Source organism: Xiphophorus maculatus, chromosome 5 (genome assembly GCF_002775205.1).
Source record: "Xiphophorus maculatus strain JP 163 A chromosome 5, X_maculatus-5.0-male, whole genome shotgun sequence".
Lineage (NCBI taxonomy): Eukaryota > Metazoa > Chordata > Actinopteri > Cyprinodontiformes > Poeciliidae > Xiphophorus > Xiphophorus maculatus.
In genome coordinates, this window is record NC_036447.1 from 32,426,084 (window position 1) to 32,452,969 (window position 26,886).

At 40.6% G+C, this 26,886-nt stretch overlaps 1 protein-coding gene and 1 long non-coding RNA gene across 7 annotated transcripts in view; one reads left to right on the forward strand and one right to left on the reverse strand.

The window, feature by feature from the left end:
- The first annotated feature begins 570 nt into the window (after positions 1–570).
- mnd1 (meiotic nuclear divisions 1) overlaps positions 571–26,886 on the forward strand; it is a 35,265-nt gene continuing 8,949 nt past the window's right edge. The window contains exons 1-4 of one of the 6 annotated variants that reach the window (XM_023334187.1): positions 571–790; positions 1,384–1,449; positions 11,923–11,980; positions 25,514–25,662. In XM_023334187.1, the coding sequence (XP_023189955.1) occupies positions 788–790; positions 1,384–1,449; positions 11,923–11,980; positions 25,514–25,662 (276 nt within the window). In that variant the 5' untranslated portion in view covers positions 571–787. Of the gene's footprint in view, positions 791–1,320; positions 1,450–11,922; positions 11,981–12,133; positions 12,608–19,827; positions 19,988–20,337; positions 20,951–25,513; positions 25,663–26,886 lie in introns of those variants that run through there. The other 5 variants (XM_023334185.1, XM_023334188.1, XM_023334186.1 and 2 more) reach the window with 5 other exon arrangements.
- LOC111608657 lies at positions 20,842–21,658 on the reverse strand. The gene is made up of 2 exons (XR_002752790.1): positions 21,395–21,658; positions 20,842–21,324 (listed from the first exon to the last, which is right to left on the reverse strand). It is a non-coding gene; the product is annotated as an uncharacterized LOC111608657 (long non-coding RNA).

A 26,886-nucleotide genomic window follows, 5' to 3' on the forward strand; every position in this document is an offset into this window, starting at 1 on the left:
CTTTAATAACCTTCACTTATCCTAATATGCGCTTATGTCTTTTCAGTATCTCTGCAAGTGCTAGTTACACTTTGGTGGTTATCTTGCAGATCTAGAAGATGTGATATGTATATAAACATGATGTAAAGTAGGATCCACATTTGTTTTAAGGCCTTTACCATAAACAATCTTGAAACACACAATTGTATTTGTGTTCCTGATGTCAGTCATTCAGTTTCTACACAAGACTGTAAAGTAGTTTTTTTTTTTTTGTCTTGTATATATTTGTAATTCCAAATTGAATCAAAGTGCCAACTGGAAAAACGTTTGGCTTCATGGGGGAGAACTAGTGTAAGGAGGAAAAAAATTGTAATTTAAAGAAAAATTATTTTTATATTGCGATGTTGCTACTTTAATGCATAAGAGGGCAGCACTAGAATAGATGATCAAGCTGATGCCTTCAAGGACGATTGGGGAAAAAAACTTTATGTAGATCATCTAGACGTATAGTACCACTTTTCACTAGTTAAAAGAGTTACTTTCAGTTTCCCTTATGATTCTCAGTCACTTCGTTTTAACAAAAATGTCCAGTTTTTTCCACACGTCTGTGTTAAATGGTAGTGTGAGAATTTACGAGTAGACTTGAATGCAGCATTCACCCCTGACACTGTATCGCGGGAAATTCAGTAGCACCCAGGCCATGTTTTTGTCGTTTGGATTACAGATAAACTGAATATATATACTGATATATTGCGGTTAACCTACCCAAACGTTGTTACCGGTGTAACTGGTGCAGTCCCGCCTGAAAATGGTAAGTAAATGTTTTCTTAGTTCGGAATTGATGATCAGCGGTTGAGGCATTCGTGAACCTAGCCAGCAACTAGTTCTTTTTCAAGCTAGATTATAATGAAACGCCACCCGACTGTCTGCTGTTTACCAACTAAAACCCAGAAGATATTTTTCACAAACCTAATGGTGACAATGACTGATGGCTATCTATTTTACGGGGCTAAATCTAAAGTCAACGTTAAGTTAAAAAGAAAGAGTAGAAGCCACATTCGTCATGTCGCCAACCATATTCAGAGGCAAATTCGTCAAAGGGGAAAAATTACATTAAGCTAAATAGTTATAGTTTGTTATATAGAGTACTAGTAATGGTGATGGCTAATAGAAAACCGTAAAATGACTGCAAATCATTCTAAGACGGAACAGACGAGACAAAACAACTTGTCTTAATTTACCTCTAAAATGTACCAATCCACTAAATTAAAATCAAGTATGCTTATAGTTCAGATGGATGTGTTTTGGTGATTATTTAAACTGTAGATTAATTACACAGGAAGCAATTTGTTGGTGATTTATTGGTTTCTAATGTTTTGGGATCATCATTTGGATCTGTTGCAGTCAAAAAAGAAAGGACTCAGTTTGGAAGAGAAGAGAACTCGGATGATGGAGATTTTTTTTGAATCAGTAAGTTTTTCAGTCACTGGTGAAATAAATGACTCTTATTCATGGCATGAAAAAAATTCTACTGTTCCAGTCCAACTTACAGCTGTTACACACTGAAGTACAATGAAACCCTCTTCACTCTTTTGTTTGTAAATGCTGTACAATATTCTGACAAAAATTCTTAAAGCCTGAAATATTATACTGCCTTTCAGTCAATGTGTCTCAATAGAGACAAATTATTGTTAAAAATGATGTTGATGATGATGATGATGGAGAGGTTGTCATATCAGGTCTCCTGATGGGGTGAGTATTCAGATGATATAATTTGTAGTGAGAGTAGGAAGCCGGTGGAAGAGTCTAGAAAGAAGAGAAATGAAAGATCTTTTCAGTTTGTTGTGTAAAATGTGACTAAAAACCTTACTGTAGCATTCAGTCAACTTTGAGAAGGCTGGGACTGATGGTAAAATGGTGATTTATTAAAGCCATCCTTGTATGTCATCAACCACCGTAAGAGCTAAACAAGAAATAAAAATTACAATTGTTTTCACCGTTGATGAAGCAAAACTCATTACATTGATACAATTCCTTTCATTAATCATTAATTAAGCAATCAAAATTAAAATACTTAAATAAACTTCAGTCACCGTTACCGTGTTCCCTTTTTGACTGAGTTGCTTTTAAAACACAATCAATGGAAAGTTAATCAACAGTCTGATGTGTAACGATGGTACTTGACTTTGTATTTTTGTATTATTATGATGTAAAACACTTTGAAATGCGTTGTTGCTGGAAGGTGCAGTACAAATAAAATTTTATTGATTTATATTTTAGAAAAAACACATAAAAATTATATAAATCTGGTCTTAGGCCAGTCGCGATAAACGATAAATCGATTAATCGTACGATAAATTAAAACTATCGACGTCATTTCAATTATCGGCATTATCGTCTCTTCCGGCCTTTTTCTCTTTCTGTTGATGACACCGAATGAAAAAAGGCTCAACTCCGGTGCTCTCCACTGACCCTCCCTTCCTCATTTCCTTAGTGTAAAGCTCAGCGCACACGACACAATCTTAGAGCTGTTGGCCGATTGTCGGCCCATTTTTAAAACCTGACAGACCACACATTAGCCGACAGAAATCCTAGGTAGCTATAACTGTTCGATCAATGGGCACAAAATAATGGCTACAAGTCCAGTGAACTAATTTTAAAACCAGGCATTAATTGATGCTTTACTACAATCTACCTGCAATGCATGTGGCTAGTGTCAGCATAAAGTCCTGACTGAATGAAAATCATTATAACCTATTTACGTCACGTTAACGAAGAACAGCTGAAAAGTTACTGGGTTTATCAACTGCGGTAGCAATTTCGCTCCAACTCCTCCTCTTGTCATTTCTATATTCTTTGCATGTTGAATAAACATTAATGTTGTTTCCACGTTGGCTGGACTTCGGGTTGCGCCGTATCAGCTGTTTGGGATTCCCCGACGTAATTTCCCCTCAGAAAGCACTGAGGAGAATCCGCGCTTTCTGATTGGCTGCCTGTCACATTCAACAGGCTGCTTTAAGCTCCCAGTGGGGAAAACCTCTGATTTAGATCGGAGCGGCAACGACGATCTACCGTAACACACCACACACTCTTAGAAAGACCAACGATCTAAGATTGTCATAAGGGGAAAAATAGGAGCAAAAATCATGTAGTGTGAACTATTGCATCAGGTAGTCGATGTGCCCATCTTCTCTATTTAAATCTAATTATTACTGAAGGGCAACATAATATACAGACTTCATAATCTGCACTCTTTTGGTTGAATGCAGTATTTATTTCCACTTTGGCTTTATGTTGTTTAATTTTTATCAAGTACATTTTTTGTTAATGGAGACTGAGAATCCATTTTGTTTTTGGTTGTTTTGTTTATTTTGTTTATCAGCTCCAGTGTTAAATATTCTTTTGAAAATAAAGTGTATCTATCTTTGGCAGGAAATCACATGCATTATTACGTCATTTCCATTAAATCAGTGTAAAAAGGTCTTCAGACAATATTATCGTTTATCGCAATAATTTTTTGAGACAATTAATCGCTCTGCAAAATTTGCTATCGTGACAGGCCTATCTGGTCTTAATAATCAAATTTTTTTATATTGAATTGCTTGTTTGAAAAGCAGCACTGCTATTGGAAATGAGGAACTAATGCTAATACACTGCCTGGCCAAAAAAAAGTCGCCACCAAAAAATGGTCACACTCTCTAATATTTTGTTGGACCGCCTTTAGCTTTGATTACAGCCCGCATTCACTGTGGCATTGTTTCAATAAGCTTCTGCAGTGTCACAAGATTTATTTCCATCCAGTGTTGCATTAATCTTTCACCAAGATCTTGTATTGATGATGGGAGAGTCTGACCACTGCGCAAAGCCTTCTCCAGCACATCCCAAAGATTCTCAATGGGGTCAAGGTCTGGACTCTGTGGTGGCCAATCCATGTATGAAAAAGATGTCTCATGCTCCCTGAACCACTCTTTCCCAATGTGAGCCCGATGAATCCTGGCATTGTCATCTTGGAATATGCCCATTCCATTTGGGAAGACAAAATCCATTGATGGAATAACCTGGTCATTCAGTATATTCAGGTAGTCAGCTGACCTCATTCTTTGGGCACACAATGTTGCTGAACCTAGACCTGACCAACTGCAGCAACCCCAGATCATAGCACTGCCCCCACAGGCTTGTACAGTAGGCACTAGGCATGATGGGTGCATCACTTCACCTGCCTCTCTTCTTACCCTGATGCACCCATCACTCTGGAACAGGGTAAATCTGGACTCATCAGACCACATGACCCTCTTCCATTCCTCCAGAGTCCAATCTTTATGCTCCTTAGCAAACTGAAGCCTTTATTTCTGGTTAGCCTTACTGATTAGAGGTTTTCTTATGGCTACACAGCTGTTCAATCCCAACCCCTTGAGTTCCCTTCGCATTGTGCGTGTGGAAATGCTTTTGCGTTCATAATTAAACATACTCCTGAGTTCTGCTGTTGTTTTTCTTCGATTTGATTTGACCAAACGTTTAAGTAATCGCCGATCACGATCATTCAGGATTTTTTTCCGACCACATTTCTTCCTGCAAGACGATGGTTCCCCAACATCCTTCCAGTTTTTAATGATGCGTTGGCCAGTTCTTAACCCAATTCTACTAGTTTCTGCAATCTCCTTAGATGTTTTCTCTGCTTGATGCATGCCAATGATTTGACCCTTCCTAGAGATCTTGCTAAGCTCAGCGGTCGGTGCACTGAGGTCGTGTAGCGGGGTTTTGTATTTAAAAGATGTTAAGTTGACAGGAACCGTAAAATATTACTGAGTAATTTATTTATCTTGAAACCAGGTTGCTGTGTATTGCAAATTTTTTGCCCAGGTCCCTCTTGAAAATGAGATCTAGATCTCAATGGGGTTTACCTGATTAAATAAAGGAATAATAAATAAATAACTAGAAAATTCCTGAAGAAATTTAACCGGGGCCTGCCAAAGTGTGCCCGTCGGTTTGGACCCAGCGTTCTGATGCTAGCAATTAGCATCAAGCCTAAAGAAAGCTGCAATCATATGAGGAGAATCACAAGAATGTTTACTAACATGTACTTGCACCATTCAGTATGATAAAGTGAGTGTATCAGCTAAAATTAGCAAAAATGCTAATGTTAGCGTGATTGCTGTCACTAGCATGTGGGACATCACTAGGATGTTCTCTATAATGGACTTACTCTATTCAGTATACTAAACATGGCTAATAAGTCAAATAAATAGCTAATAGCTTATTTAAGCTAAAATGCTAATGAACTGCCTTGCTGCGCAAGGCAGTTCCCTAACCTGAGAGAAAAAGATAATGCAGAATAATATTATTGCACCGCCTGTGGCGGTGCACTAACCTGAGGGGCATATTGAGGCTTTTATTTTGAAATTTGCAGTAAGCTTCATATTAAATGCCCATAGTATTCCATTGTGTAACAGTGCTTTGGATAAAAAAGTCACATAAAGTCAAAAAGACTAATTACATGATGTAAAAATGGACAAGGCTTTTATTTTGAAATTTTTGTTAAGCTTCATTTCAAAGGGCCAAACTAATCCCATGTGTAACAGTGCATTGGATGAAAAAGTCAACAAAAGCCAAAAAGAGCAATTACATGATGTAAAAATTGTCAAGGCTTTTATTTTGAATTTTTTGTTAAACTTCATTTCAAAGGGCCAGATAAATCCCATGTATAACACTCAATGGATTAAATCAGTTATATAATGCTCAAAAGACTAATTACATGATGTAAAACTTCTCAAGGCTATTATTTTGAAATTTTTGTTAAACTTCATTTCAAAGGGCCAAACTAATCCCATGTCTAATAGTCATTTGGTTAAATCAGTTATATAAAGGTCAAAAGAGCAAATACTTGATGTAAAAAGTTTCAAGGCTTTTAATTTGAAATTTTCAGTGAGCTTAATTTTAAATTGCCACACTAAATCCATGTGTAACAATGGTTGGGTAAAAGCAATTATAAAAAGCCCAAAACACAAGTAGTTCTAAAGGCCAGCTCAGTCCTCCTCTGTAGTAACTGACAGTTCCACCATGTTGTAGTTCTGACATTAGAAGGGCATTAGAATGTTGTCTGTAATTGACTTACTCCACTCAGTATATTAAACATGGCTAATAAGAGGGAAAATAGCTAATAGCTTATTTAAGGTAAAAGGCTAATGCTAATGAACTGCCTTGCTGCGCAAGGCAGCTCCCTAACCTGAGAGAAAAATATAATGCATGCTAATATTATTGCATTAACCTGAGGGGGATATTGAGGCTTTTATTTTGAAAAAAAACATAAGCTTCATATTAAATGATCACACTAATTAAAATGTCTAACAGTGTTTGGGTTAAATCCGTTATTTACTGGCCAAAACAGCCTGTAGCTCTAAATGGCAGCTCAGCCCTCTGTTTTAACTGAGTATTGATTAGAACTACAGTGATGGTTATTTGTAGTCCTAACCAGCAGCCAATCCCCTCCTGTGTTCCATTGCTATGGTTATCAATCCTCTGCTAACTGTCATGTGTGTGTGACACAGAAAGGTGGAAAAAAAATTCTATCTTTGTGAGACACCCCATTGGTTTATATGGAAAAAGCAGCCTGAACAACTCCTTGCTGTTCAGGAACCGAGAGACGTATTGGAAAACCGTTTGAAGCATATGAGAGGGCTATTTGTTGTCTCCCATAGTACCGCGATTCATATTTGTAGCTCACTCACAGTAATTGCAGTGATGAGACAAAAATGGTGCATGCAGAGCACAGAAATTTTTCAGAAATACATGGAAGTGAATCTGGGAGAGCGTCAGTTATCCTGGCGCATGATTTCGCTCTGAAGCACCTTGACAGAAAACCGTAAGCCCTAGAGAAATTTCGAAAACATTTTACCGGAGCAGGCATGCGTATCGATGTCATGACCGAGTTTGATACCAATCGGGCGATATTTGTGGGCGTGAGGGCGATTTCAAAATTGTTTTGGGGTCAAAAATTCTCTTCATTTCTCACTCTAAAAAAGCGGCAGTTGGTGTCAGTTATGCTCTGCGTTTCGGCAGTTGGTAATTTTGCTCGTTTTTCGCTTTTTACATCGCCATCGTAAGTCCGATTCCCAATAAAAGTAATAGCTCCCTTCTCGGCATCGAGCCGCACGTTTTGATACCACTTTTGTGGGGGTGCACGCAGCGGTACGAGCCGCATTAACGGTGATGGAAGAAAAATAAATAAAGAGACATTCTATTGGGTGTAGAACTAGAAAATTCCTGAAGAAATTTAACCGGGGCCTGCCAAAGTGTGCCCGTCGGTTTGGACCCAGCGTTCTGATGCTACAAATTAGCATCAATGCTAAAGAAAGCTGCAATCATATGAATACAATGACAAGAATGTTTACTAACATTGACTTGCACCATTCAGTATGATAAAGTAAGTGTATCAGCTAAAATTAGCAAAAATGCTAATGTTAGCGTGATTGCTGTCAGTAGCATGTGGGACATCACTGGGATGTTTTCTATAATGGACTTACTCCATTCAGTATACTAAACATGGCTAAAAAGTAAAATAAATAGCTAATAGCTTATATAAGCTAAAATGCTAATGCTAATGAACTGCCTTGCTGCGCAAGGCAGTTCCCTGACCTGAGAGAAAAAGATAATGCAGAATAATATTATTGCACCGCCTGCGGCGGTGCACTAACCTCAGGGGCATGTTGAGGCTTTTATTTTGAAATTTTTGTTAAGCTTAATTTCAAAGGTCCAAACTAATCCCATGTCTAATAGTCATTGGGTTAAATCAGTTATTTATTGCTCAAAAGAGCAATTACCTAATGTAAGATTTCTCAAGGCTTTTATTTTGAAATTTTTGTTAAGCTTCATTTCAAAGTGCCAAACTAATCCCATGTGTAACAATTGCTGGGTTAAATCAGTTATATAGTGCTCAAAAGAGCAATTATCTGATGTAAAAATTGTCAAGGCTTTTATTTTGAATTTTTTGTTAAGCTTAATTTTAAATTGCCACACTAATCCCATGTGTAACAGTGCTTTGGATAAAAAAGTCACATAAAGCCAAAAAGAGCAATTATCTGATGTAAAAATATTCAAGGCTTTTATTTTGAAATTTTCAGTATGCTTCATTTCAAAGAGCTAAACTAATCCCATGTGTAACAATGGTTGGGTAAAATCAGTTATAAAAAGCCCAAAACACAAGTAGTTCTAAAGGCCAGCTCAGTCCTCCTCTGTAGTAACTGACAGTTCCACCATGTTGTAGTTCTGACATTCAGCTCAGACCTCTTTTGTAGGCACTCAGTGTCCGCCATGTTGTAGTTCTAACCTTCAGTCATTGTAGTTCTAAAGAGCAGTTCAGAGAGGCAGACTAAATTCTATGTCTATTTTGAGTCTAACTGACACTGTTTTGTGTCAGTTAGACTTTTGTTTTGAGTTAAATTTGGCTCGTTTTTTGTTAATTATGTCGCCACAGTTACTCGAAATGCCAACAAAAGTAATAGCTCCCCTCACGGGATTGAGCCTCACGTTTTGATATATATATTGTGAGGGGGCATGCAGCGGTACGAGCCGCATTAACGGTAGTAGGAAGCGGCAGTTATTTTGAGGTGTAGAACAATAGGTGCCTGCCATGCAATGCATAGGGATTACATCCCTATGCATTGCTATGGGCAGGCCCCAATAATAGGTGCCTGCCATGCAATGCATGGAGGCAGTACTGACTTGCTTCGCAAGTCAGTACTACTCTCCTTATGCATTGCTATGGGCAGGCCCCAATAAATAATTATGTTACTGGAAAACATTGCCGGCAATACTTACACCCACAGCTATAGAATTTTAAAAACAACAAATAATTTAAAAAATACAATTAAAATACAGTAAATCTCAATTATTTGCTCTTTTGTTAAATCCAAATTAATCAGTTAGTGGATCTAAAAACGTTATGTAATGCTGATCACATTTAGAACCGACCCAAGGAATAAATAAACTAAGAGAATATCAATTCTGTTAAATTTGATTTAATTGTTTCAGCATAAATAAATTAAAATATTTTAAATTATATATCATTTAAATCTAAGATTTTAAGGAGCTGGCAAATGTACTTCAAAGAACAATCTTCATAGTTGGATTGTTTTGTTACCATAGCAACCATCCTCAGTTTAATCTTTGAGTTTTAGTTGTTTGTTCACAAATACATCTTAGTAAACTACAATTACATTTGACTGCTTGGCCAATTAAACTAGGCCCCCATGGTGAAATGATGTTAGAGGTGTTGATGTTTGCAGCAACAGGGGACCCTAAGTCAAATTCTGCTCAAGGCCTCATTCAACATTGGACTGGCCCTGCATGATGAACTAGACCCGCTGCACAGCTCAACTATGCTGCTGGATGTAGAGGAGCAAAGGGGAGGTTTAATTTATGTGGCTTTAGTATCTCTTCTACTTCGTGTCTGTTGAGTTTTTAATAAGCACCACAGAGACTGCTTTCGTTGCCTGAGGTTCATGGGACTTTCTGTTCTCTGTGCGGCCCCGCAGCAGCTCTACCTGACTTTAAGTTGGCAAAGCATTTGATATACATTGTGTCGCCGCAAAAAATAAACTAAAATAAAAATAAACCAGCATGCTGCACTAGTCACGAGCGAGCCACTGGTCCATAATGAACCGGCTAACTCTAAATTTTATAAAGTGTAGACAAAGTCAGCATGCTGACACGTAAACACACACGCCACAAATAATGATTGTACTCAATCATTATTGATTGAGAACATTATTGATTGTTCTCAATCAATAACATTATTGATTGTTATTGATGACAATAACAAGAGATGCACGTTTGAGGTACACGCTCAAACCTTCACCTGCAAACATTGAGCACAGCTTAATGTGAACATTTGTGGTTCACATTGAGCTGTGTGACCAGAGCAAACGCGATGGATTTACCTTGATAAATTCTACAAAGAAACATGGCTCCTCATTCTCACAGGGAGTAGATACAAATGTACATTTTGTGAGCCTATATGATTGAGGTAAACTTCAGAGATCAATCCACGACAACGCACGCTAAGCGGCTAACACACTGAGGTGCCAGCGGTCTGATTGGTGCACGCTCCCTGTTCAATGAATCAACTATTAAAAACTATAAACCCATCTTTATTTCAGGAATAATTTTGCCCTGCCAGTGAAATGCTCACCACAGAAGAGACGCTTGCAATCTGGCTTATTTAAAATAAAAAATAAAAATAAACAATTTTCTTTTTAATAAAAACAAAAACACACAATGCTTAGCCTGGTGGGGGGCATGTAAAGCATGGCGGACCCACCAAGCCTGTAACAAACTGGGGGAAACCCTGCATTTTTTCAGCTCAACTCATTTTAGGGAATATAAATATTTTCCCTCAGCAGAGAATCATCTTGCCTCTTCATTTTATTTCCTCACAGGTTTATTTTTGTTCAACATTACTAATCTATGGTGGATGAAATATGAATTGGCCTTTACCACTTCACATAGCAATTTAGATTTTAGAACAAACTATAATTACATACAAAATTAAGACCTAGTTAAATTTGGTTTTGTCTTGTAATTTTACAGTGCCTCTAAAAATGTATTCAGCTCCTTGGATATTTTATTCTTTTATTGATTTACAAATCACTCATGATCAACAACATTTTTGATAAAAACATTTACAAAAAAATCCCTCATGTGAAAACTGATTTCTACAAAAATAAGGACAAGTAGAAATAATTTAAATATAAGAGATTTACACATGGACCATATTCATTGCTTTTCTAGATGATGGATTTGCCTGAATTCTGGGGGATGTTTATTGCATTAGAGGTTTTTTGTGTCTGATACTTTTCAATAGCCTTTTCTATGAGTGTTCTTTAGCCTTCATGCTATAATGACATACTGATGAACCAGTGAGTGTATCTTAAACCACAATCACTTCACTCACTTCAATGATCTCCATTCTACTCATTTTGAGATGACATCATTATGTTATGTTAATATATTAAATATTGGGCTGCAGAGTGGCGCAGTTGGTAGCACTGTTGCTTTGCAGCAAGAAGGTCCTGGGTTTGATTCCTGGCCCAGAGTCTTTCTGCATGGCGTTTGCATGTTCTCCCTGTGTATGCGTGGGTTCTCTCCGGGTGCTCCGGCTTCCTCCCACAGTCAAAAACATGACTGTAAGGTTAATTGGTTTCTCTAAATTGTCCGTAGGTGTGAGTGTGTATGTGGATGGTTGTTTGTCCTGTCTGTCTCTGTGTTGCCCTGCGACAGACTGGTGACCTGTCCAGGGTGACCCCGCCTCTTGCCCGGAACGTTCACTGGAGATAGACACCAGCACCGGTCCTGACCCCACTAGGGACAAGAGTGTTAGAAACTGAATGGATGTTAAATATTTTTTTACCTGTCGTTATTTTATGGGAATCAGTTTTCACTTTGATGTTATAGGTTTTTTTTTAATTATTTTTCTTTGTCAAAAGAGCCAAAGTTTAATGATTGTTTTGCAAAAGCAATAAAAATGGTAGCACATCCGAGGGAGTGAATATTTTTTGTAGACACTGTAAATTCTATTTTAACAAACTGGAATATTTCCAAAATATTTTTAGAATTATTTGTATTCTATTTTAATGTAAAACACTTGAACTATGTGAGTGATGGTCTAAAAAATTTCCAATCTTTTTTTAGAGCCACAGTTAAATTTCCTTTAAGTATTTTAATTGCATGGTTACAGGAAACATACCCAGCACAACCTGGGGATTAATAAAAATAAAAAAAAACCCTGGGGATTAATGTCACAAAAAACAATTATTGTCCATATTCCTGTAATAGCATCCATAAAACCTAAATATAAACTGATCCACATGTAGACAGAAGTTAAATGTCTTCTTCCTCCTGCATATAACCAGTAAGAAGTTCTTAAACATGTTTTTTTTGTTCTTTTAGAAGGACGTGTTTCAGCTTAAAGACATTGAGAAGATTGCTCCCAAGTCAAAGGGCATTGGTGAGTAAATATAAACAGTTTTCAAAAGAAAGTCACTTTCACTTTTAAAAAAAATTAATTACAGTAAACAGAAAAAAATCTAAATCAAAAATATTTCATAAGGGGGTGACTACAGGACTACATGAATCCTGTTGAATTAACACTATGAAGGTGTGTACATGTTATATTCAGAAGATGTGAGTTGTAACATTTAAAGTCTGATAGTAATGCAATATATACAAATAGTGTGAATACATAGGAGGGATTTAATGTTCTCTACACACAGACATTGTTCTTGCTGAGACTTGCAGGGAACGTAATTAAGTCAAGCAGGTTGTTTTTCTTTCCAGAGCTCTGAAGTGTTTACCTGAATCATGTCAGAGTTAAAACCACTCCTTAACTATGTTAATACCCTCATTTCAAATAGAAATATGTTCAGTGTATTTGTTTTAAACAGTATAGTTACAGCTATACCTACTGCTGTCATGATGGGGTCTACTTTTCTTGCCCACATGCAGAACACCACAGGGAAACGGATAATCAGTAAAAATGGTTTATTGAATAATCAGAAAATCAGCAGAGGTGCGTCTGCTCCAGGAAATACAGCTCTTGGGAAATGCGGCACACTATGGAGGCAACAGAGAGAAGGTGAGTTCGAGGGCGTCGGAAAAGGGAGTGAGGGAATGAGAAACGGACTGATCTTACTTGCAGAGTAGATGGTGAAAGTCCGGGAGGGTTTAACTGTTGGATCGAGGTCATTTAGTCCAAAGGATTTTCTCAATGGGTCCGGGCTTATCTGAGAACCAGCTGGGTCCAGAAGCTGGCGGCGGAAGGCGGACAGGCAGGCTCTGGCGGGCTGGAGACAGAGGAGTGTTCCGACTGACGAACGGCGTTTCCAAGGGAAGGTGCAGGGACTCGGGCAACCAGTGGGTAATCTCCACGGCGTCACGAGGGAATGGGTTCCAGAAAACCAGGGGGAAAAATTCCCTTAACAAAGGAACTCAGCGTCTCGAGGAGGACACCTGGAGGAGGAGAACAACGAGAGGAATTACTCGGGAAGTTACTCAAGTGAACAAAGAGGGCTCTGACTACCATTGCTGGCAAACACTCAGGCATCGAAGAACCGGCAGTCAGCTCCTCTTGAGCTCCAGAGATGATGAGGAGATGCCTGTTGGAGGTTGGCACGCCCCGCCAGGAAAAGCAGTCTGTGGCGCCATCTGGTGGAAGGCTAGTGACTAGCCGAACAAAGGACCCAGACACAAAAAAAACCCCAAAACCCCAGAATCCAACAACTGCTCAACATGTTTATGATGGTTCTGCTATCTATAAAGTTATGTTGAGATTGAGGGAATGCAGGTGAGCATCACTCAGTTTAAAATTGCTCACTGGTTTTATGCAAATCAGTTTCTTTCAGCTAAAGATATTTTGAAAAATCAAAAATTTATTTCTACTTCAGTCACAAGTACAGTGCAGACCAAAAGTTTGGACACACCTGTCTAATTCAATGGGTTTTCTTTATTTTCATGACTATTTATAAGGCAAGAAATCCCATTTGTTAACCTGACAGGGCACACCTATGAAGTGAAAACCATTTCAGGTGACGACCTCTTGAAGCTCATCAAGAAAATGCAGAGTGTGTGCAAAGCAGTAATCACAGCAAAAGGTTGCTACTTTGAAGAAACTAGAATATAAGGGGTATTTTCAGTTGTTTTACACTTTTTTGTTTAGTGCATATTTCCACATGTGTCATTCATAGTTTTGATGCCTTCAGTGTGAATCTACAATGTCAATAGTCATGAAAATAAAGGAAACTCATTGAATTAAAAGGTGTGTCCAAACTTTTGGTCTGTATTGTAGATAAATTTAGAGTCAGTGTTGGCAGCATTTATATTCTAGAAAAAAAATAGAAAAGTCAAAGTAAAAAGTTCCCTTAAGTTAAAGATTTGTAACTTGTAACTAATTGAACACATGAAAGAAAGTTGTCATAACTAACGCAAAAGAATTAAGTTTGATTCGATGTAAATAAGTCCATAAGATGAACTATAGCCTAAATACACTTTCTAAAGTGTTCTCTAAATAGTGTATTTTTAGAGTACACTTTTTAGAGTGCACTCTCAAAAGTGGAATTGCAATTTTCTATAGAATCAATTTGTTTCTGTAACTGTGCCCTGGAGCAGCTGCCAAGCCTATGGGGAAGAGTTAGGATGAGAATAGGGCTGTTGGAACTGATGGTTGATCCTAAGATGAGAAACATGATTTTAACTCTAAATATTCTAAATGATTTATTATGTGCTAGAGGTTTAATACTTGCAAACACACTGCATAAACACAAAATCCTACAAAGTATTTTTAGTCTAATTTGTAGACCACCATCTGGTGGAAGGTTAGTGACTAGCCGAACAAAGGACCCAGACACGACAACCCCCCCAAAACCTCAGAATCCAACAGTACCCTCCCCCTCAACGGTCGCCACCTGGCGGCCAAGACGAACAAGAAGGGAGAGAGCAACAGTAATCAGCAATAAGGGACGGGTCCAAAAGAAATGAGCCGGGGACCCAGGAACGATCCTCCGGACCGTAGCCCTCCCAGTCAACGAGGTACTGCCAACCACGACCCCGCCGACGGGAGTCCACGATCCGGCGGACAGAATAGGCCGGATGGCCATCAACGTCTCGGGCGGGAGGAGGGGGCTCGGAAGGAGGGCACAGCTTGCTGGCCTGTACGGGCTTAATCTGTGAAACGTGAAAGGTTGGATGTATGCGCATGGTAGAAGGGAGGTGAAGACGAACCACAGACGGGCTGATTACCGATGTGATCTCGAACGGGCCGATAAACCTGGGAGACAGTTTTTTCGATATGGATTTCAGTGGTGTGTTACGTGAGGATAACCGTACTCTCTGACCTGAAGTGTAGACGGGGGCCGGGATCCTTTTGCAATCTGCTTGGCGCTTGTTTTGCTCCGCTGTGTGGTTGAGGGCGTGGACCGTACTTCTCCAAACCCTTTGGCAGCGACGGATGTGATGTTGCACAGAAGTCACAGAAATGTCCTTTTCCTCAGAGGAGAGCAGCGGTGGTTGGTATCCTAAGGAAACTTCAAACGGTGAAAAACCTGTGGCAGCGGAGGTGTGACTGTTATGAGCATACTCCACCCATGGAAGGAATTGACTCCAGTCAGACGGGTTAGTAGATGTGAAGCAGCGGAGGGTCGACTCTAATTCCTGGTTCATGTGCTCTGTCTGGCCATTAGTTTGAGGGTGAAAACCTGAAGTTAAAGAGACTTTAGCCTCAAGCGCAGAACAGAAACTCCTCCAGACCCGGGAGATGAACTGAGGCCCGCGGTCCGACAGGATCTCCTGCGGGGTTCCATGCAAACAGAAAACGTGTTTCACGAGCAACTGGGCGGTCTGAAATGCATTGGGTAACCTCCTGAGAGGAACTAAATGACAGGCTTTCGAAAAACGATCAATGATGGTGAGTATGGTTGTCATACCTTTGGAGGGAGGTAAGCCAGTGATGAAGTCTATGGATATGTGGGACCAGGGACGGCTGGGAATATGTAGAGGTTGGAGGTAGCCCGAAGGAGGTCGATGGGACGGTTTGTTCCTTGAACAGATGGAGCAGGCCAGAATGTATTCTTTGACATCCTTGTGTATGGACGGCCACCAGAACCGGCGGTTAATAAGGGCAATGGTGCGTGCGACTTACACCTGGGTGTGCTGAAAATTTGGAGGCGGGAATCCAATTAATAAACCGGGCTCTAATCGTGGAGGGAACGTAGATCCTGTTAGACGGACATGACTCTGGGGTAGGTTCATATTGTTGGGCTTGTTTAATTAAATCCTCTATTTCCCAAGTCACTGCGGCTACAGTGCAACTGGGGGGAAGAATAGAGGCAGGAACCTTATCAGTGTCGTCTGGAGAGTGGACTCAGGACAAAGCATCGGGTTTGATGTTGCGGGAACCGGGACGAAAGGAAATGGCTAGGTTGAATCTAGAGAAAAACAGTGACCAGCGGGACTGACGTGGATTGAGCCTCTTAGCAGATTGGGGGTAGGACAAATTTTTATGATCAGTCCAAACTAGTACTGGGTGTTCCGCCCCCTCCAGCCAGTGCCGCCACTCCTCCAAGGCCAGCTTTATAGCCAATAATTCGCGGTCACCCACGTCATAGTTGCGCTCCGGGGGGGATAGTCTATGGGAGAAAAAAGCACACGGGTGAGTCTTGTTGTCAGAAGCAGAAATTTGAGACAGCACCGCCCCGACCCCAGAATCAGAAGCATCAACCTCAACAATAAATTGCTTCGTGGGGTCTGGTTGGACTAGCACAGGTGCTCTGGAAAAAAGACTCTTGAGTTTCACAAATGCTTTATCTGCTTCTGGGGTCCACCTGAAGTGGATCTTGGAGGACGTTAGAGCTGTTAACGGTTGGGCAATTTGACTGTAGTTGCGGATAAATTTGCGATAGAAGTTAGCGAAGCCTAGAAACCTCTGAAGTTGCTTCCGCGTCTCGAGAATGGGCCAGTCCAAAACCGCCTTGATCTTCTCCTCCGTGGGCCTTACCTGTCCGCCTTCTAGAACGAACCCCTGGAAGGAGACAGATTCTTTATGGAACTCACACTTCTCCGCTTTAATAAACAGTTTATTCTCCAGTAGGCGTCGGAGGACGAGCCGGACATGTTGTCTGTGTTCTGTGAGGTTCTTGGAATAAATGAGAATGTCATCCAAGTACACAAAAACGAAAACATTCAGAAAATCTCTCAGAACGTCCTTGACGAGAGCTTGAAAAAATGCTGGGGCGTTTGATAAACCAAAAGGCATGACTAGATATTCGAAGTGACCGAGGGGTGTCTTGAATGCCGTCTTCCACTCATCCCCCTGACGAATACGGAGTAGGTGATAGGCATTTCTGAGATCTAATATAGAAAAAAATGGTAGCACCATGGACCGGTTCAAAGGCAGAGGACAACAGGGGCAGGGGATACTTGTTTTTTACAGTGATCTGGTTCAACCCACGATAATCAATGCAAGGGCGGAGAGAGCCGTCCTTCTTGCCCACAAAAAAGAACCCCCCCCTAATGGAGAGGAGGACGGGCGGATAACGCCGGCAGCTAATGAGTCTTTTATGTACTTCTCCATAGTTTCGCGTTCTGGTCGGGAAATGTTGTAAAGGTGGCTGGAAGGAAGAGGTGCACCAGGAAGGAGATCTATTGCGCAATCATAGGGTCTGTGAGGAGGAAGAGACAGAGCTTTGGCCTTGCTGAAAACTGGAGCTAAATCGTGATATTCAGGTGGAATTGTGGACAGATCGGGAGGATGCACTTGTTTCGGCTCAGCCGGTGACGGACCTGGTGGAACTGCAGAACAGAGGCAGGATGAGTGACAGAACGTGGACCACGATTCGACATGACGGTTAGCCCAGTTAATGTGAGGATTATGTCGTTGAAGCCAATTGAAGCCGAGGATTATAGGGGAGTTAGCTGAGGGAAAAACAAAGAAGGAAATAAATTCTCTATGGTTTCCGGAAATGACTAATTGTATAGGCTTGGTCTGATGGGTGATCTGAGGAAGGGCCTGGCCGTCGATAGCGGTGACTCGAAGAGGAGCGGTGAGGGGAATGGTTTTGATGGCCAACTGCTGAACTAAAGTGGTGTCTATTAGGTCCTGCTCACAACCTGAATCGACTAAATCGGACAACTGGAGAGATTGGTCTTCATGGATCAGGGTAGCCGGTAATAGCAAGCGAGGAGAGTCGTTATTCTGTTGATGGTCCGCCACCCTCCTTGCCCCTACTGGCGGACCTGAGGGTTTAATCGCTCAGGACAGTGAGCGATAAAATGACCGGTGTTGTTGCGCAACACCCCCCCCCCCCCTCCTTTCTGTCTCTACTCTCTCACTCTCGTACTTCCTCTTCTGAGAGGGGAGATGTGCTACCAGCTCTCCTTCTAACGGGTTAATTGAGTTTCCTAAATCTGCTGGGATTTACCCTGTCCAGAACTGAAGTAAACTCTGTTTAAGCTGGTTTCGAGAAACGATTCGCCTGGTTATCTGACGGCCTACATCCAGGTGTCCCACCCTTCTTCCCCCTGTGAATTAGCCAGACTGAGCAGCCTACAGCCAACTAGTTTCACAGAGCACACCTGTTAACGGTCGCTCCTTCTCTATTTTACAACTTGCATTTGTTATTGAACCAGGTAGGTTTTAGTGACTCGGGCGAGTCCCAAGGATGACGTTTTACATTTGGGCTACCAGCAACCTAAAAACATTTTCCACTTCTTCCTCTCCAGACTCAAACATCATAGCTATTTTACAACCATCAAAGAACTTTAAGGTGACTCATTAACTGAATGTCCACAACATCTTTTAGATTTTCTTTATGCTAAATATTTTATTAGTAAGGCAGTTTTGCAAGGGTCAGTACAGCTTAATTCAGTAGCAGAAATAATCAAATAAGTAAAATCAATCATCTAGTCTATCTTTCCCTACTGCTGATACTGAGAACTAAAAAAGGGAACCTTTGAGAGAGACGGACGGAGTTTGGCATTTCGAACCCCAGACCTGGCTTGATGATGATGAAGATGTTGCAGCAGGAGGAAGATGTTGATCGGCGAAGGCAGGGATCTCTGTAGGTCTGATGAGCTTCTTCTCCGCATGGATGGTGAGGTCACACAGAACTTGGTGCTGGCAGGAAAAAAGGCACCAGTTCTTCTTCTTTGTCTTTGCCTTTATCTTCATCTTTGTCTTTGGGGTCTGAACCCAGCCGATGAGAGAAGTGCGATTTGAAGCCACAGGTTGTGGGCCTGACGGGTTGGTCTCCATGAGCAGGACAGTCTTCGCCTCCGTGGCCCCGGCTCTTCTTCAGCTGCAGAGTTCTTTGTCCATCTCTTGGCTCGAAGCTGCCCGGAGGATCCAACCAAAGGTTCCTCTTTTGCACCCACCTTTTATAGGGTTTATCCACCCTTTTGGGGCGTTTTCATTGGCTGTCTGCTTAGACAGATGACCTCACATCCATCACTGTCCTTCAGACATTATGTCCTGATGTCTGTGCTAATGTCTCAGGGTTGCTCAACCTCCTATGTCCGTTGTCTGCACGACCTTTTCTCTAAATAAGGCGTTGATCATCTCTGCTCTCCTGTTAGTTCCCCTTTTTCCCTTCCTTTCACCTTTCACCTACCATCTACCTCCAACATATCAGTGATGTTTAATTGCAGTTACACCTTTTTACCATTTCAAGTTCAATGTCAAAATCACATTTATATCACATTTATTTTCTTTAGCTTCTCTGATTTAGCATTCATTTATAATTTTATAACCAAAACTTATTAGTTTCTCTTATTATGATCTTAATGTGAGTTATTACAGATGTTTTTCTGAAAAGAAACCAAGAATAATCCATGATTCTAATTATTTGATACCAAAGTTACAGTTACTTGTTTTTCTTGTAAGTGTTCCCACAAATGTACGTGTAAATATTATTACAAGTAAACCAATATTAATATAAGTATTTTACTTTGAATCTTATCAAATTACTCAAAATGTTTTAGATTTCATTCTTTAAAACTTTTATGCTTTAAAATAAGGAATAGTCTCAGCTATTTTTATAAATCTGCAGGCTGGAACTTACTTCCTCTTTTTCCAGGAAACCTGCTTTTCCTGTTTAATGACTCTCTGACTGACTATGATTTCTTATGATTAGATAGAAAAAAGTAGAATTAAAGCAAAGTTTGCATGAGACAAAAACAACACACACAACCAGATTTATTTTATTGACACCTAAGTCTACTGTTGGGCCTTGATGTCACTTGAGTGATTCATTTTAAAGATAACTTTATTTATTATTACTGTTAAACTAAAATCTCCAGCATGGGGAAGTGGGATGAGCTCGGATTTTCTTGACACCGGGGAGCCCGCAATAAAGACATAGGCGAGAGGTCATTCTTTTATGTCGTTCCTGCGGGGTGAGGCGAGTTCAGCCGATTTGCATAGGCTCAGGTTCTGAAGAGCCGGGAGGAGCTGAATCGGATCTGAGAGGTAAGGAAGCGGCGGAAACTCTTACGGGAGTGTCTCTACAATTTCTCTCTTTAGCTCTGGATCGTATTCTTGAGTCTAAGCGAATTGTTAGACTTATTAGCTCTTCTAGGGTTGCTGGTTCGTCGAGCGTGGCTAATTTGTCTTTGATAGACTTATTCAAAGCGTGAAAATACGCGCTCTTTAAAGAGGCGGTATTCCAGCCAGAAGCTGCTGCTTTTATTCTGAACTTGATGGCGAAGTCGGCCACCGTTCGCTGTCCCTGTTTAATTCTTCATAATTCTCTGGAGTGAAAAGTTTTATCATGATCGTGGCTGAACACCTGCTTAAACTCTCTTAAAAATTCCTCAAAGGTGCAACCATAATCGGTGGGCGAGGGGAACCTGGCCTCGGCCCAACTCAGCGCTTGGCCCGACAAGAGAGAAAGGACGTAGGCAATTTTGGCGCTATCATGGACAAAGCTTTGCGGAGAGTGATTAAAAATTATGTAACATTGTAAAATAAAACCTTTGCATTTGTCCAAATCCCCAGAAAATCTTTCTGGCGTCGGTGGGTGGATCTCCGAAAACGTGGAACGGACTGGAGGATCTGGATCTGGAGCTGGGGTAGGTTCGGGAGCTGGAGACTGTGGAACAGAGTTTTGCAAAAAATTAATTAATTCGTTCAACCATCGATTGGTCTCGATCTGATGGGTATTAAGTTCCTGGAGGGCTGATTCATGGGATTGTAATAGTGCATGTTGCTCTGTAAGAGTTTTCCTAATGGCGTCTGCTGGGCTAGGATTTTGGCCTGAGTGTTCTGTCATGTTGGGGTCTACTTTTCTTGCCCACATGCAGAACACCACAAGGAAATGGATAATCAGTAAAAATGGTTTATTGAATAATCAGAAAATCAGCAGAGGTGCGTCTGCTCCAGGAAATACGGCTCTCAGGAAATGCGGCACACTATGGAGGCAACAGAGAGAAGGTGAGTTCGAGGGCGTCGGAAAAGGGAGTGAGGGAATGAGAAACGGACTGATCTTACTTGCAGAGTAGATGGTGAAAGTCCGGAAGGGTTTAACTGTTGGATCGAGGTCGTTTAGTCCAAAGGATTTTCTCAATGGGTCCGGGCTTATCTGAGAACCAGCTGGGTCCAGAAGCTGGCGGCGGAAGGCGGACAGGCAGGCTCTGGCGGGCTGGAGACAGAGGAGTGTTCCGACTGACGAACGGCGTTTCCAAGGGAAGGTGCAGGGACTCGGGCAACCAGTGGGTAATCTCCACGGCGTCACGAGGGAATGGGTTCCAGAAAACCAGGGGGAAAAATTCCCTTAACAAAGGAACTCAGCGTCTCGAGGAGGACACCTGGAGGAGGAGAACAACGAGAGGAATTACTCGGGAAGTTACTCAAGTGAACAAAGAGGGCTCTGACTACCATTGCTGGCAAACACTCAGGCATCGAAGAACCGGCAGTCAGCTCCTCTTGAGCTCCAGAGATGATGAGGAGATGCCTGTTGGAGGTTGGCACGCCCCGCCAGGAAAAGCAGTCTGTGGCGCCATCTGGTGGAAGGCTAGTGACTAGCCGAACAAAGGACCCAGACACAAAAAAAACCCCAAAACCCCAGAATCCAACAACTGCTCAACATGTTTATGATGGTTCTGCTATCTATAAAGTTATGTTGAGATTGAGGGAATGCAGGTGAGCATCACTCAGTTTAAAATTGCTCACTGGTTTTATGCAAATCAGTTTCTTTCAGCTAAAGATATTTTGAAAAATCAAAAATTTATTTCTACTTCAGTCACAAGTACAGTGCAGACCAAAAGTTTGGACACACCTGTCTAATTCAATGGGTTTTCTTTATTTTCATGACTATTTATAAGGCAAGAAATCCCATTTGTTAACCTGACAGGGCACACCTATGAAGTGAAAACCATTTCAGGTGACGACCTCTTGAAGCTCATCAAGAAAATGCAGAGTGTGTGCAAAGCAGTAATCACAGCAAAAGGTTGCTACTTTGAAGAAACTAGAATATAAGGGGTATTTTCAGTTGTTTTACACTTTTTTGTTTAGTGCATATTTCCACATGTGTCATTCATAGTTTTGATGCCTTCAGTGTGAATCTACAATGTCAATAGTCATGAAAATAAAGGAAACTCATTGAATTAAAAGGTGTGTCCAAACTTTTGGTCTGTATTGTAGATAAATTTAGAGTCAGTGTTGGCAGCATTTATATTCTAGAAAAAAAATAGAAAAGTCAAAGTAAAAAGTTCCCTTAAGTTAAAGATTTGTAACTTGTAACTAATTGAACACATGAAAGAAAGTTGTCATAACTAACGCAAAAGAATTAAGTTTGATTCGATGTAAATAAGTCCATAAGATGAACTATAGCCTAAATACACTTTCTAAAGTGTTCTCTAAATAGTGTATTTTTAGAGTACACTTTTTAGAGTGCACTCTCAAAAGTGGAATTGCAATTTTCTATAGAATCAATTTGTTTCTGTAACTGTGCCCTGGAGCAGCTGCCAAGCCTATGGGGAAGAGTTAGGATGAGAATAGGGCTGTTGGAACTGATGGTTGATCCTAAGATGAGAAACATGATTTTAACTCTAAATATTCTAAATGATTTATTATGTGCTAGAGGTTTAATACTTGCAAACACACTGCATAAACACAAAATCCTACAAAGTATTTTTAGTCTAATTTGTAGTACTTATATCTTAATACACTTGAAATAAGACAAAACAAACTTACAAGTAACTTTTCAGCAAGATCTAGGACAGGGGTCTCAAACTCACGGCCCTCGGGCCAACTGCAGCCCTCGGGACGATAGTTTGTGGCCCCCGCCTTAATATGAAAGTTTAATGTTAGTGCGGCCCGCGAGTTTGATATATTTGGCACTTTTCAGTGTTGTGTGCAGAGCTGAACGAATTTACCAATCACGGTGGAGTATATTGCTCTCAGGGGCGGGACATCGGCCGGGCCTATTTGCATTTTCTATTTGTCATTATTTGCATGCGGTACATGCGCAATTTCCGCGGCCGCTCCCGCTTGACGTGCTTCAGCATCCAGTCTAGACCCGGAAGTTGCTGATCAGTGTAACGTAATTAAGGTTAGGCGCTGTAACGCTTGGGTTGTGTTTAAGGGAGGAGAGGAGGCGGCAGATTCGTCAGGACGATCAAAAACTCACAACCACACTGGTACTGGGAATTCCCCAGTGTTGTCCTTTAATAAATACGCTCTTCACCAACCTTACAAAGCCCGGTTGAACGGCTGCTATATTATCAGACATGAAAATTGAGCAGCATCCAAACAACCCGTAACATTACTAAAAAGTTAGGGAGCTAACATGTCCGTCTAGCACGTTTCTCCCACGCTCTCTACAGAGAAGCCGTGGTGCATACTTCTGACAACATTAGCAATACTAGAGTATCTTAAAAAGACACTACACAATTACGGCTGTTACAGCGCCTGACTACGGCCAAATATGGTAATAGGCAATCAGAAAGGTTCGGTTGAGGAGACCGTGTGTGTGAATGCGGCCCAGCCTCACCCAGACTCTACCTCCAGCGGCCCCCGGGTAAATTGAGTTTGAGACCCCTGATCTAGGAGCTTAATTTAAATAAATATTTCCTTAAAGTTGGGAAAGAAGTACTAGTTCTATTGGCAGATTATTTCACTTATAACAAGACAGTTTTGCCTAAAATACTTGGTAATATTTTGTGATTTTGTAGTGTCAATCAATTAAAAATTATAATAATCAGATTAATCACACTCCCACAGTTGTGGTTCTTGCAGGAATGGTGCAAGCATTTATCATATATAATATATATATTTATTTTTTTATTTTTAATTTTTTTTGCAGCAGGAGAAAGCAGGTAATGTAATCCCCTTTCAGCAACTAAGGAAAACTTACTCCACTACTCATGCATGCAAGTAGTTGTAAACTTGTTCAGGACACAACTTACATATATGATATATTTAATTTTTACTGATGCTGCCCTAGGCAGCTGCCTAGGTAGCATATATCAAAAACTGCCACTGTATGCATGTTTCCAAAATATTATTTAACATCTCAAACCATTTTATTCTCATTTTTCCAGACGTTAATATTCAGGAAAGCTGTAAGGAAGTCAGAATTGGAACTTGTGCGATGAGGCGGCAGTCTCTTGTTCCCCTCCAGCCGAGCGACCGGCGTAATTCATGCATGTGAAATTTTGAGCTTGTACACGTAGATGTGAACTCGAGGGCTAGAGACGAAACACAAGAAAGTCGAAGAAATTTCAGCTTTTGTTGCTGTTTGCTGTGTTACTCCCAGTGTGTTGAGTCGACAACGTGCTGCTTTGAAGTAGGTAACCCTCTGCCACAGAGGCTTTTAGGTCAAATAGTAGTTTGATTAATCTTCATTATGTTATATTAACGCAGTAAAATTTTCTCATTAATCGCACACGTTGACATTGGCAGCCCCAATTGCAATACATCATGCATAAATAATTAAAATCTCCAGTCTGCCCTGTCCCTTCTTATAGACGTTTCACTGTTGATTCTCCAGTCCAGTCTGTTGTCCAGATGAACACAGAGGGATTTATATTCCTCAACCACTTCCACTTCTTTTTCCGTGATGGAAACAGGATTTGATCTAACCCTGTTCCTCCTGAAATCAACAATCATCTCCTTTGTTTTGTTCAAAATTACGATGAGATGATTGTTCCCACACCATGACACAAAGCGGTCCACCAGCTCTCTGTACTCAACTTCTTGTCCATCTCTGATAAACCTGACAACTGCAGAGTCATCTGAGTATTTCTGTAGATGACGGAAGTCAGACTTGTGCTGGAAGTCTGAAGTGTACAGAGACAAAAGGAATGGTGAGAGTACAGGGCCTTGTTTTGCTCCTCTGTTACTGACCACCTGGTTAGACACACAGTTCTTCAGTCTCACAAACTGTGGTCTGTTTGTGAGGTAGTCATAGATCCAGGAGATTGTTGAGGCCTCCACCTGTGTCTTTTGGAGTTTCTCACAGAGCAGATCAGGCTGAATTGTGTAAAATGCACAAAAGAAATCAAAAACATGATCCTCACAGTGCTGCCTGCTTTGTCCAATGGTGCATCCATGTTAGTTTGAGAATATATTTATGTTTCCAGTTTCCTGAGCAACCATGAGCTTGTTTGGTGTTAAAGCTACCCTCTGTGTTTCTGCTGCTGCTTTACTTCCTCTCAGCAGCTTTTGTTGTCAGTGTGAAAGGAACCAGCAAAGCATGAGAGTGTCACATTTCACCATTAACAACATTCAAGATGTACTGTAACTTCTGCTCATGCAGCAAACTCTCTAGACACATTGTTAAATCATCAACCTGGCTATAGCTGTGGATCCCAGAACTGATCTAGTAGAGCTCTGGAGAAGTAAAACCCGACAGTGATGATCCTCAGGAAAACACTATATTATCCCTGATGCCAAATACGTCTGACCTTGTAGTTCTTTTATAAATCTCCAAGTAGCCTTATGTCCTGAGAGAAGCATGCCTGGACTGTTGTCCTCTAACCTTTGTGCTTTCAGCTCCAATGACGGTGAAGGAAGTGCTACAGAGCCTGGTGGATGACAACATGGTGGACTGCGAACGAATCGGCACCTCCAATTACTACTGGGCTTTTCCCAGTAAGGCCTTACATGCTCGCAAGCACAAACTGGAGGAGCTGAAGAAACAGGTGACAGATGGTTTTTGTGTTGCTGCTGACAGGTTGTGTGCAGCAACAGGTCTCTTTTTCTGACAGTCTATTTATTATAAATGATTTTAAACTGAGGAATAGTGTGACGGAAAATTTTAAAACACTTAATACCTTAATGTGTCTTGATACTGCTAACTAGCACACACCTAACAGATGACTCATCTACACACCTAACAGATAACTCAGAATAACTCACAGATAACTTCTTTATTTTTAGTAAAATCTGTAACTGATGATGGGAGGAGATGAGATTTAATTTCCCAGCAGGCTTTTTTTGTCTGCTTCTCTGTGCTCAGAATGATGCTGCCAACTGTAGATTACAGTAAAGAGGTCAGGATGCAGAAAATAGCTTAGAAAAACTTCTAAAAGACACAAGAAGAGGCAGTAAATATCTGTATTTTGTTGTTGTGCTTTAAAATGCCAGAACTGAGGTTCTGATTTATTTTAAAGGCAGATAAATCAGAGTTTAAAATACATTGTAACTCATTTCTCTCAGTTTAGCTGAGAAAACGTCTTGGTTTTCTGCTCATCTGTAGGAGGTTTTTAGTGGCATAAAAGTCACTCTGCTGCTCTTTGACACTCTTGTGGTCTGTGATGACCCACTTCCCTCTTTGGTTGCCTGGTTGACAGATGGTGTAATGTTAATTTAGCAACTACAGAGAATGTCAGCTGCCATTTTTTCAGAGGCAAACCAACAGTGCGTTGTGGCACAATGTGAATTTCCTACAAGTATGTGCTGTCATACAGCTGCACTGATGGCTTCAGATTTTATTAGCGGCGCAAATTACTGATTATATTGGTGGAGTCAAATAGTGAAAAATATTTTCTATTAATGTTATTAGTAGAAAATCAATCTGATTATTAAAATAATTGCTAGCTGCATCCCAAACACAGCTTGGTACTTGGATGACTTTAGTTGTGCCTTTACATTCCAGGTGAGAAGAACCCATTTGTTTACAAAATATAATAATGATTATTTGGACTGAAACGGTTAATTGTGATGAATCAGTTATTGAAATAATTGCCAACTAATTTAGTAAACAATTAAATGTAGAATACGGACTCAAAAATCCATTTACTTAAAGAACAGCACAGCTAGTGCAGTAATGAAGCCAAAGAAGTGCAAAAATTATAAGTCCAGCAGAAAGGGCTGTGCTTTTCATATGTGTAATTTTTAGGTATTTTTTTTAGCTGCAGATGCAT